This window comes from Patagioenas fasciata, chromosome 15, assembly GCF_037038585.1.
Source record: "Patagioenas fasciata isolate bPatFas1 chromosome 15, bPatFas1.hap1, whole genome shotgun sequence".
NCBI lineage: Eukaryota > Metazoa > Chordata > Aves > Columbiformes > Columbidae > Patagioenas > Patagioenas fasciata.
Genome location: NC_092534.1, coordinates 3210263 through 3222767, shown reverse-complemented (window position 1 = coordinate 3222767; position 12505 = coordinate 3210263). Strand labels below are relative to the sequence as shown.

At 44.8% G+C, this 12505-nt stretch overlaps 2 protein-coding genes across 6 annotated transcripts in view; one reads left to right on the top strand and one right to left on the bottom strand.

Annotated features, from left to right (window-relative positions):
• Window positions 1–1514: 1514 nt before the first annotated feature.
• Window positions 1515–7336, bottom strand: CEP20 (centrosomal protein 20). Of its 4 annotated transcripts, none has more exons than XM_065850748.2 (5): window positions 7233–7336; window positions 6584–6781; window positions 5335–5419; window positions 4395–4537; window positions 1515–2180 (listed from the first exon to the last, which is right to left on the bottom strand). In XM_065850748.2, the coding sequence occupies exons 1-5, from the start codon at window positions 7258–7260 to the stop codon at window positions 2098–2100; spliced, it is 537 nt and encodes a 178-aa protein (XP_065706820.1). In that variant the 5' UTR covers window positions 7261–7336; the 3' UTR covers window positions 1515–2097. The 4 variants fall into 4 exon arrangements, with proteins under 4 accessions (XP_065706820.1, XP_065706821.1, XP_071671231.1 ...); XM_065850749.2 differs by having other exon boundaries at window positions 4395–4534; XM_071815130.1 differs by having other exon boundaries at window positions 6584–6799; window positions 7233–7308.
• A 2577-nt stretch (window positions 7337–9913) lies between these two features.
• The window catches only part of LOC136108657 (multidrug resistance-associated protein 1), a 52805-nt gene continuing 50213 nt past the window's right edge, over window positions 9914–12505 (top strand). Inside the window, exon 1 of one of the 2 annotated variants that reach the window (XM_071815333.1) lies at window positions 9914–9948. Coding sequence is in view for 1 of the 2 variants with exons in the window: in XM_065850705.2 (XP_065706777.2) it covers window positions 11028–11075 (48 nt within the window). In the remaining variant the exon portion in view is untranslated. Of the gene's footprint in view, window positions 9949–10908; window positions 11076–12505 lie in introns of those variants that run through there. The other variant, XM_065850705.2, reaches the window with a different exon arrangement.

The window sequence follows — 12505 nt, the reverse complement described above, 5'->3', positions numbered from 1 at the left end:
CAGCCCAAATCCGCACTGTGGTGCTGGAGAATGGGATGAAATGCCTGTTGCACTGAAAGCAAACAGGGCAGCTCCCACGCACCCAGCGCAGGATCCCACCCGTGGGCTGGGGCTGCAACCCCCAAATGAAACAGCCCGAAGATTCCCTCTGACTGAAACAGATCTCCGCTCTCGTTTCAGATTCACACCTTTCCCTCCGAGCTCGGTGGAGCGCCCTTGGAACAGCCTCTGCTTTCCAGCTGTGGAGACCACAGGCCCATTGAACCGTGCGCTTGGGAAAGAGCCTTTGCTGTCCTCAACCAGAACAAAAATCATATTTGATTTCTACCACTAAAAATCCACTTTCCAGGGAGCTCCGTGGCACCTGGGCAGCTGCTGTGTGACCCATGGTGGGCAGATGGAAATCAGGCACAATGGCTTGGGTGACATGGGAAGATCTGCACAGTGTGGAAGGTCAGAGATTCTGTTTCCCACAGCCTTTTACCTTGCCCTTGAAAAGACAATTCCAAACAGAACAATTTGACCCTCTGGTTTACGGAAAAACACGGGTTTAGAATTTAACCCCTGGAAAACCCAAGTTAAAAACATAGAGATTTCAGTGGCCAATCATATCTGTGTTGTTCAAAAGTTGATTCGTGCAACTTTCCATGGACATGCTTTCAGCTCACTCCAAAATTTGGAATGTAATTTGCAAATAACAGCTTAGAAGACCATTCTTCTACTATATTTTTAGAGACAGATCAGTGATTGTGAATATTTGCACTACTAAGGAGGCAGAATCCCCGCTGGTAGTTTTTACAGGGATCACTCTTCAGCAGAGTCGTTGAATGCACCGGTGCTGCCAGCACAGAGCAAACAGCGAGGGCACACGAGATAAACATGTTTCATTCACCTAATGGTCAATTATAATCGACGCAAAGCTAGGAAAAACGTCAAGATGGATTTGATGGAGGTGCATTTGCAAACGTGTCCTCCCCTCCTGGAAACAGTCCCGAGATACTTATAAATCAGCAGCCGGGGAGCTGGCGGCAGCGCCAGTCACACGAAGGGGATGAACTCATCGCTCAGGCTTCAAACAGAGAAACACAGCTTCCCCGGGCGGCCCAGAACTGCTCCCCACAATCCACACCGGAGCAGAGGCAGCTTATCCAAATACAATATACCTGGAACACAAACTGGGGCAAATCAAGATTAAGGCAAAACTTTGCTGTCTGTACCACTCAAGGCCCTTCAACTTGAATTCACAAACTTCATGTTCTCTTCCTCTCTTCTTCCCCACTTACTGCACCATTTATCTAAAACTTAAGGTTTTTAAGAACACAACCCTATAAATTTATTTATACAAAACTCCTCTCAGTACCACTGGTAACACCAGCATCCATACATTTGGTGAAGATGAGAAAAAAAGCTAACCTGTTATTCTTTATGTACCCCATCAGTTTGGCTTTTAAAATAAATTACCATTTCAAAACATGTGAATATCTCAGCTAAAAAAAAAAGAAAAGCTCTGGGAATCAGTAATCTATTATCAACTTTATTTTTAGTTTTTCCTGACTTGAAGTTTCATGTTGTTTGGGAAAAAAAACAGAAGTTCCTCCCCATCCCATCCCCTCAGTGTTGCACCGTACAATTTATAGCAACTCCTGATGGAAAAGCCTTACCCTGGTTTGTTTGTTGGCATGAAGATAAATATAGTCCTCATTTCCGGAGAATTAAAAACAACTATTCCTCTAAAGCACTTTAATTTTCTTTTCCAATTTATTTTCCCATACTGATCTGAAAGTAGCAGCAGTTTCTTCTTAAACAAGAATGATTAAAATGTGTAGTTTCAACACTTTCAAAACACCGCACAGAGTAAAAGTGAAAAATTGGTATTTTTAGGCCAATTCTCAACGCAGGCTTCACTCATCTGCAGTTTTCCTTCCATCGGCACTGGAGGAAGAGCCTTTGCTAACATTTATTTCATTAATTACAACCCTGTCATCCTGTCTCATTGGTGGATCTACCAAGCTGCAATGGTCCCGCTGGACATCTTGGGGAAATCTATGCCAACAACTCATACAGAACTTTACATCAGGAATTGGCACATGAAAGAGATCATCGGTTTATACTCTGTATAACCAGGGGCTCTTCGATGCTGGTGCCAGCCATCCTTCCTGGCTCTGGAATTCCATCTGAAACTGAAACACAGGCAGAAATGTTCTCACACATCTGGAGATCCAAAGGTGCAAGTGTGAATTTCCATCACTATCAACTTTGATACACAATATCATCATAGGAGACTCAGGCAATTTTACTGATCTATTTTTCCATGCAGCTGAACGAGAGAAGAGCTTTGCATTACTAGATAAGATTTCAGACAACTTCAACTCAGCTGTAGTGAATGAATTAACAGAAACACCAGATTCCATGTCTTATCGGGATTCCCAGTCTCTACACCAGCATTTGGAATATTCAACTAAATAAGCAAGATAATTTCTAATATGTTAAATATGAGACATGGAGGGTTGAGTTTATTAATTGACTTGATTACCTTAATATGCAGCCTAATTAAAACAGCTACATAATTAGTATTTTAAACCCACTGCCTTCAGGTTTCCACAAACACACGCAAATAGTAATTTCAGACTACAGTTACTTATAGGTTAAAAGCCTTAAAGCTGTTATTGTTTTTTTGTTTCAAAAAGCAAGGCGCTGTCATATCTTATGATCGATCCTGAGTTTTGTAACGAACTCTAAACAATTACATCCTCATTTGATATTACATTGGAGTCCACAGGGCAAGGTGACCCCGCACAGAATCCATTCCAGAACTGAGGTACAAAGTTATACTTCAAAACTATTATTCCGCACACTGAATTTGTTTTTTAAAACGGAGAAACTTCTGATAGGAATCATTATTTTCCAACAAAGAGATAATTTATTGCAGTTTTGGTATTGAAATTTTATTTCTTCAGCCCCCCCTTCTGGCAGAATGGAAACAACATTGCCTCAATAAATTAATTAAGAAAAGGTGTTTAGTACTTTTCTCTCACTTTTTAGATATCAATAATATCTCAGGCTTCAAAATTTTGGATACAAAAGAAATAGTTGGTAGTACTAACACAACAGTACTAATTTGTCCCAATAGAAAGAACTTATCTGCCAAGCAGATTCTTTGAAGGAAAACACTGGATCCCTTTCATTCTGTGGCTTCGGCAATATTAATCGCAACCAGCCAGAAAACAGAGCAGAAAGGCAAAATCAGATTTTGCAGTGTTCTACTATAGAATAATGAACTTGGAGCTTGAGCTTCTGCAGGCAATGGGATGTGAGTTATGTCCTAGGAAAGGTTTATGCCCATATACAGAACTGACAGCTAAAGAGTTAAGAACTTTCTAAAGAAATTAAGTTGGAACAGATGAGAAAGAGAGATAAGTCCAGTATTTTATACATTTTACTGAGAATTTAGGTTAAATTCTTGTATTACACTGCCGATGTAATAAGACTGTGTCTAGCTGGCCCATTCCAGATTTGTGATACTGTAAGGGAATGAGATTTAGGCAGTTTAACTTTCAGGGAAATGGTAAAGCAACTTGGTGAATGACCTTTCTGATACTGAGAATTGGGATATTCATATTTTCTGATCTTTTACAGCTATTAAAGCTCTGTTTCTAAAAGCATAAATGTCATGACAGATATTCTACCACCTTCAAATTAGAATAGCACAGCTGTCCAATTTAAATGAGTTTTGTTTTTAACAGCCCAAAAGTCTCAACAAAATAAAGCGAAACCATTAGATGTTTTCCTCTTTCCCCAAATAACTACCAAGTAGCTACAGCTACCACAAGGTAACAGAGGCTTTAGAGTACCGTGCAGTGTTGAAAAATTATATAAATTGGGCTGTCTACCATATTTTAAAATGTCTGTGTTATAAATAAAGTGCATTCCCATATAAGAAAGTCCTGCCACAGACACACGTGAAGACCAGTCAAGCGCTTCCAAGGGCAATAGGATTTGTGTGCTGTATCTGTGGTCCTACGAGCACAGCCGTGGAGAGGAGTAGGCCTAAGAGCTGGCCTAAGTCAGGCACTTACTTAAGCAAAAGTACATCTCCAAGTAGTTTCAGAAATCATGGGTGGGTCTTTCTTGAGCTGGATACGGTAGGACCCTTCTTAAATGAATACATGAGCAACACGTTTGGTCAGGCCACACAGCTTAATGGTATTTTGGGTTATAAACACTGCTCTGATGAACAATTTTTATTCCAGAAGTCTCAGTTCAAAGCATTCCTTGTGCAGAAAAGGCGGCAGGTGCACTGTGTTCATCTGCACGTTTATGTTGGTGTAAGCATATGTATCATATGGGAAACCTAGTCACAAATCAAACAGCTGCAAAAATGTCCCCACACCCACCTTTTGGATTTCTCTCAGTAGGTGGTTTGCCAAGGTTGTGCTTTGGGTAAATCAGCAAAGGCGCTTTGGGAAGAGTATTCTGGGAACTTTCTTCCTTCCCACCATGTAAGAAGTGAGAAATAATTCCATACAAGAGAGGTCTGCTTAAGAGAGAAATGACAATAGCAAGCTATGAACTCTAGGAAATACCGAGCATTAAAAACACACCCTTGCCTCAGAACTTCTTAGACATTAGTGTTCACTTCTAGAATATGTACAGACGTCTTTAATTATGTAAAATATGTTATGGCAAGTGTCATTATATGAATAAGCAGAGACCTAAGCCCATCCTGAACACCAACACTCTCCTAAAAATCTCACACTGGAGACACTCCCAGCTGAACTCCAGACCCACGAAGTGAAGCACCAGAGCGCGCTTCGCACCAAACGCGCATTCACGTTCTCACCCATGCGGTACAAAGGCTCAGACTTTGGTGACCCGCACATCCCAAACTCGATTCTTCTCAGCACCTGATGGATTCTGACGGCAGAAGCTACAGAGAACGGTGACCACGTTTAAACCTGTGTCAGTATCCCAGCTCCTCATTAATGCACTCGTATCAAAGCATTGCGAATTTGTATCTAAACTCAGACTACTATAATCTTTTTATTGCTCTAGAAAGCAACGCACTGATATGCAAAGAGCATATCTGTTTTGTGCTTCTAACTGCAGGGCAGACTGTACTGGAGAATGCTGTAGAGCTGGCAGAAATGTTAGTTTTGAGTATGTTTGAAAATGGCCTGATGTTTGACACTGAGTTTGAATCCAGCACGTCAGAACAGCCCTGTGATCCAGTCACATTTCAACTGGAGAGAACATTTGTATGTGATTTATAATTACACTAAAGAGAAAAAGATAAGCAGAGCAGAATGTACTGTGCATTCCAAAATCACTCCTTACACTGATTTTCCATTTACATCTTCGATTACATTCAGCTCTCTGGCAAGAAACTGTCTGTCCAAGGGCACTTCAGGCTGGCCAGATTCTGGAAAACAGATTTCCACAAAATTCTTAAGACTGTTGAGAAACATATCACTATTAACTTTTAAAGACTGCTCAGGAGACTTAAAAAGAGAATGAGAGCACACAGCTCCCTTTTACACTATTAATATCTAACAGTGTATTGTAATTCCAGGGAACTCAAACATTAGTGCTTCATACTCATATAATTCACAACAGTGTATTACAATTTTTATCTCCACTGTAAAGGAAACTAACAAAAATATTAGAGAAGTCGTACAATATAAAGTTAAACTAATCAGGCAAACAACTCTTTCTCCAAAGAAGTACTGTTATGAAACAGGTTCCATACATGAATTACTATACATACAGTCTCCATTCCCTCTTCTCGAGATGAACCTTTGTGCCTCTAATTTTAACAGAGTGAAATATATCAAATTATTAAATAGCCACTGTAATTAGTGTAATATCAAATACAAGTTGGCAATAGCTGCAAAAATAAGTAAGTGTTGTACCATATAAAATATGGCTACCATTAGATGTTGTAGTCCAATCAGCTCTCAAATACTGATATTTTAGCGCAGTCAGTAACACTTAACTGTAGTTGTTAAAAAATACCATATTCTTTTTTCTTATTTAAGCTGAGGCCATCTAACCACATTTCTGATACAGTCTATATGCATAAAGTGCCAGAATTGCTGCAGTTCAAACTATCAACTACTCTATGTACGTATTACTTTAGTTTAAATTATTCCTCAAAGAAATTTTATTCACTTGCAGGATTTATAAGTTTTTATTTTACTTATATGCCAATGTGAAAAAAAAAAAAGTGATATATGCTTTAAAAATATTGGTAGTCATTTTCCAAACACAGAGATTTTGATAAAGGTATTTTGATTTTGCAGGCTGCTACCAAGTTTTCCTGCTCTTGCATCAACTGCTCTACCAAAGCATTTACCTCGAGGATAAGGAGCAAAGGGTAAGTTTTCTTGAAAACTAATGGGATGATTTGGCTTAATGTTGCAAGTAAAGCCGTGGAGAGAGTGCTCACATCTCTTTTGTTTCCAAGGGAAAACAAAATTGTGCAGCTTGGTCGCACCTACTAATTTCATAGTATCAGTGGAATCACTCAACCAAACAGTAAATATCAATTAATACAGTGTTGACAACAAAAATTCAGCCCCAATACCTGCAATTAAAACAGATGCTGCATATTTATATTTGTTATATTCCAGGTATTCACGAATTAGTTCGTTGATTAAGAGATTTTCATGAGACAGTGGCGGCCGTGGTTCACTCTGGTCATCCAGTGCATTGAAAATTTCAGCTCTGATCCTTGCTTTTATTTCTCCAAGAGCGCCTCTTTTCTCCAGCGTGTCCTTTAAAACTGTTACCATTAAAAGATCTGTTAATAGAAAGCCAAACGCATTCAAGCCGCATTTATCATCCGCAATACAAACACAATTTCGGCACATTCACAGTGAACTAAAGATAAGATATCCACACTTGTGCATACGCCAATAGATAACTGTAGGAATGTTACAGATAAAAATTAAGCCTTCAAAAGAGTCACAGGTATATTGTTTTTAGTAGTAAACACACGTCCTAGCAGTTTAGGAAGTGGGATGTTACAGGATCGAGATGTTTTTAACGAGGGGACATCAGACCATCAGGTGTTTGTGTGGAGCCTGAGGGACGTTTCTCCCGCGGATCCCAACAGGCGCTCTGAGGAGCCGGCGGCCGCCGTTAGCGCCCGGGGCGATTGCGAGGCCCAGCCAACCACCGGGTGTACATGACACAGCCCTCCCGGTGTCCCGAGATGCCCCCGAAGCCCCCACCTGCTTTCAGCTCCGCCACCGCCGCCATGGCCAACGGCCGCGCCAGGGACCCGGATGAGCCAGCCCGGCGCCGCTGGGCGCGCACTGCGCAGGCGCAGCGCCGGGAGGCGGGGCGAACGCGCTTGGCCCCGCCTCTCGGCGCGCACCAGCCAATCAGGGAGCTCCGGCGACTCGAGCTGGGGTTGGCGCGCTCCTCACGGCTGGTGCGGTCGGGCACTCCCTGAGGCGGCCCGGGAGTCCCTCAGCTGCGGAGAGGGGTGGAGCTCACGCTGTGTCTTGCTCGCTGTCCTCCCGGTTCCCCCGCCCAGGGAGCAGGTCCCCAGCCCCAGGGCGAGTTCCTGTGCTCACAGGGTGTCCCCCGGCAAGGTCGAGCTATAAAGTGATTAGCGGTGCCTGCGTGGTTTGTGTGGGGTTCCCTTTCGCTGGCCTTCCTGCCAGTTCAGTCAAGTCAGCTGGAGCGGCGTGAACTTGTTTTCCTCTGCAGTTAAAAAGGTTTTGAATGTGCTTTATTGGGGGAAAGGGGGAGAGGGAGAAGGAAAAAAAAACGAGGAAAGGAATCATGGAGAGTGAGTTTCTCCCTGATGTGTAGTGGAGGAGTTTTGTACTGAGTCCCTGAAAGATGAACTTTAAATCAAAAGACCTCGCCAAAGATGAGCTCTTAATTAAAACTCTTTGCCAAAATGTAACTGTACACTGGGTGTTGTGCAATGCTGTGAGGATCCCTGGTGTGTCTGGCAGCATGCGTGTGCGCTCCATGGTGCTGGGATGAGTCAACGGTGTTTATTTTGCAAATGTATTAAATATTTCCCAAAGGAAATGCAGCCAGTATGGATGAACAAGCGGGATTTGTCATGGTCTAGATGGAGCAACCTGCTTGGGCTTGAAGGAAAATGTGAGTCTTGAGCAGTAAACCACTTAGGGCCTTGAAGTGTGGGGTGGGGTTTTTTCTTTAAGATATTTCCTTTCAAAGCAAATATTTACTTTCTGAGCTTCCAAAGAGTCTCTGGAAATGGCCAATAAATAAAATTAAGGAAAAAAGAAGTCTGCAGGAGCAATGGCGAAGCTAGTCTGTTCCTTTCCCACAACAGTAACCCTCAGTGAGCTGGCAGTGCTGCCTCTGTCTGTCTGTCTGTTGCCCTGATCCCCAGTAAGCTCTGGGGATCAACAATTGCTTACCTTTAACACACATGGCATTTTCACAGCAAAAACGTCTTTCTCTGCATCCTTCCAAATCTCTGTGTTGTTGTGGGTCAGTGTTCTATTACATCTTATTTCCAGTTGAGAGGTTGTTGCTCTTTTCCACTCTATTTTTCCTATCCAGTTCTAATTTGTGTCCTACAAAGGGAAGTTCAGAGTCCGAAATAGAATTTTGGGTGGTGGGGGAAGTTTTTGATTGCAAGGAGATGCTTTTTTAAGTAAGACTGCAGTTTCTATTTTATATATTAATCTGTGTTTCAAAAGATGCTGCTGTAATCATGGTTTGTGCAATCCACATTCAATGACTGGAACTCTGGGATCTTGCATCTCTATTTGTAGGTTGGTCTTTGTGTCAGGTCTGGTTTTTTTCTCCTCCACACAAACATTTTGAGTCTGTCACATTTTGCTTCTGAACTCTTCTGCTTCCCCTGACATTTAATTATTTACTCTGTATTTTCACTGTTTAAAATCTGTGGTCTTGTTGTTTTTTAGAGCTTCTAAGGGAAGAAGTTGAAACTAGTTGGAGTTGCAGATATAAGTATCTTTATTTGATGATAAATGTTATTAGCCCATCGGTACAGGCGCAGTTTGAGGCTGAAAAAAACCCCAACATTATATTGAAGTACTTGTAAAGTTTGAATCCTGAGAGTGTAACCGAAGTTTCGTCGGTCTTTTAGCACACAATAAAATCTGGAGTGGTAAAAATTAGTTTTTCTCGACCTCCCTTGCTTCATGCTTATTTACTGTCTTCCTGTTTGGAGCAAACCTTGCATATGATCTCTATATCCTCAATAATTTTTTTCTGTATCATTTCAACCATAAGTTTATATTCTGTTATTGCACACAGAATATGTGTAACAGTGTAAGCTCTTAGAGTTTGTATTATTTAGCTTTTTTTTTTTTTTTTCTGGCTTACAATGCTATTAATAGTGCTGTTAAAAAGGAAAAGCTCCTCCAACTTAGGTACTGGAAAGTTTGTATTGTTGGAGCTGTTAACATTTATATGTGTTGCAGAGCAGCCAGGAGAAAAAAACTCAAACCTTACAGCTGGGGGTGCAGTGGGGTAACAGGTGTTGGGGAATATGATGGAATTTTTTCAACATGAGTCATCGTGAGCATCAAAATCAACCTGGCAAGGTATTTAAGATGATTTTAAGATGAATATAGTGGGTGTACAAAACAGGACAGAAATATTCTTAATGAAAGTAAGGGGAATGGGACTTCAATGTTTACTGTAAAGATTTGAATGTGGCATGAAGTAAGTTATGGGTTAAGCTAGCACAAACTTGTACAGCTTCTGACACCCAATTTGTTTGGTTTGATCTTTCTGTGATGATTCTGCTCAGTTCATCACGGCAAGCGTGACCTCGCTGTGGGCTGGATGCTGCTGCTCCTCGACCCGACACTCCGGGGAGCAAGCTGACCCCCCTCTCGAGGACAGACCAGATGGATGGATGGATGGACAGTCTGGACACAGCAGCCACCAGCACAGCTCTGAACCCTCAGTGTCAGCGTCCTGGTGAGTACAGAGCGATCCTTGATACAGGTTTTGTACGTGTGATGCTTGCGCTTAGGTACACACTAGACAGTGAGAACTCTCTTCTAACAACTTGATCCGTTATCATAATTGCTCTGGAGTCAAACGAACATTTTCAATTGAAGTTCTTTGTGTAATTTGTGTGATTAAAGCTTTCAGACATTACTGCAGGGTAGTACGTATCCACTCTGCTCTTTCATGCCACCTATGGTGCTGACCCACATCTGCACCGTGCATACCCAGGTGGGCTGCTGTTAGGTTAGGCAGAGCATGGGTGCTGCTGTGGGTTTCACTGATGCACGTTCCATGGGCTGCGAGTGGGACACAGCCAAACGCAACCGCCAGCACTGTGCAGTTGTTTCAACTCATGGATGTCGGTGCCAACTTGGCTGTGGATGTGAAGTTATTTTGGTTCGGTTAATGCTAGTCCATTTGAACTAGTTCAGGGCTTTGAAACGAGTCTAACTGGTTCACGCTGAGAAGTGAAACTTGTGAAGGTGAGCCCAGGCTTTCGCTGTGGGCTTCCCCAGGCCGTGCCCTGCCTGTGTTCCCCGGTACCGACGGGGCACTGCGGTCCCTCGGCGCAGCTGGCAGAGTCCCCGTGGCCGGGGCGGTGTCACGGGAGATGCCGCGATGGCTCTGCTGGGGCCCAGCGGTGCGGGGCCCGGAGCGCTGCTGGGGACAGGTGCCAGGCGGAGGCGCGCCGCGGGGGCAGCGCTCCCTCCCCGGTTACCCTGATGGGGGCGTGGGGAGTTTCTCTGCTGGAGAAACGCACGTGTTGGGCTCTGGCCGAGCCCGCAGCATCCCGGTCCGGTCCCGTCCCGCGGCCCGTGTGTGGAAGCGATGTGCGCCCCCGGCCGGGGCCGCTCGGGGAGCGCCGCTGCCCCCGCCCCCGCCGGGCGGGACTGCGCAGCGCGGGCGGCGGCGCCGCCGGGCTCGGCATCCCCGTGACAGCGGAGCCAATCAGGGCGCGGCGCTGGCGCTGCCCCGCCCGGGCACGGAGGGTGCGCAGGGGAAGCGCAACGCTGCCGCGGGAGCCCGCGGTCTCCTCGCCGCGCTCCATGGGGGTCGAGAGCTTCTGCAGCGCGGACACCTACGAGCCCTTCTGGGTGAGCGGCGCGATGGGGCTGCGGGCTCTCGGCTCCGCTGAGGGGTGGCGGGGAGCCGGCTGCGACCGGGATGGTCGCGCCCCGTGGCGGGGAAGCGGGAGCTTCCCGTGCCGGCGCTCGCCGTGGGCACAGCGCGGGGCTCTGGCGCTCCCGGCCCCGCTGACGCAGGCTGGGCGGAGGGGCAGTGCCGGGGTCCCGCTGGTCTCCGGCCGGCTGCGAGATCCCCGTGCCCGGGTCGCGGAGCAGGAGCTGGCGAGCCTCGAGTGCGGGGTGTCCGCAGGGGAGGGCTCGGCGGGGGAAACCGGTGAGTGGTGTTGATCCGGCAGGCTGGGAACGAGTTCCCGGGTGACCCAAGCCGGCTCTGCCTCCCGCGTTGGGCCGCTCGGCTGCATTACTCGGGGCTGTGCGGGTGCGAACAATAGCGGTGACCGGCTCCTGGCCCGGGCGTGGGGTGCTGTCCTGTGAAGGAGGCCAAAGACACGTTTTCTGCCGGCTAGCAGCTGTATCGCGTGTTTGCACAGAAATATTTTCGCTCTTCCTTAATGAAGAGTGCAGCCCACTATGGGTGAGCCCCAAATCAGCCTTGCGAAGGTGAGGGATGTGCAGTGTTGCAGCGCGGGTCTTGCTCAGCTGGGACGCGCAGGTGCTGGCAGCAGCGAGGCCCCGGGGGCAGGACGGCGTGTGGAGCCTGCTGAGGAGGAGACGGTTTGCATGGGGAAGGAGACTGTGGCGGAAGGGAGGAGAGGGAGCTGGGAGTTCAGAAGGGGAAAAAAAATAAGTGGGGTGAGAGCTACTGAAGGCAATGTGGGGGTAAGAGGGAAACACCTGGATTTTCTTAAACTGTTTAAAGAACAGCTCATCGGATGTTTGCTAAATAGCATTGAGCTAATGAGCTGCCTTTCTAGAAAGAAGTAAAATTGAATGTCTCACAAATGCCATTGTATGTTTATCTCAAGAACCATTAAAGTATTACACGGCGAATATTGTTAAAATAATTAAGACTTTAAGATATGTAGTTTTCCCAGCTGATCAAAAATGACTCTTAACCTGCTTTTACATTGTTTAAGTTCATATCTGTTTTCAGCTAATTTTCAGGTTTCTCAGAAGTGGCTAAATTATGAGTTGTCATCAAATGTATTTTTTTTTCCTTTTCTAGAATGAGACATTTTATTTGAAGAGCTTTAGCAAACATGTGTTTCAGAATTCAGTTTATGGAAAAAATGACTTGAGAGACTAAGTAATTTTGTGAAAAAGAGCTGCCAGTTCTCTCAATTGTGCAATTGAAAGATCAGGTAGAAGTAAGAACTACGCCTAGGATGTTGCAAACAACTAGTTTATATAGGATTTCTGATGGCAGATTTTTTCATTATTAAAACATTTACAGTCCTTGTATGTACTATAGCCATTTCTGATGTTTATGCTTTGTCATA

Coding starts and splice junctions, on each gene's coding strand:
- CEP20 (XM_071815130.1), bottom strand. CDS start 7,260: ATGGCGGCGGTGGCGGAGCTGAAAGCAG. Junction 6,800..7,232: donor GGTGGCGGAGCTGAAAGCAG/GTGGGGGCTTCG, acceptor TTCTATTAACAG/ATCTTTTAATGGTAACAGTT. Junction 5,420..6,583: donor AGCATCTGTTTTAATTGCAG/GTATTGGGGCTG, acceptor TCTGTTTTCCAG/AATCTGGCCAGCCTGAAGTG.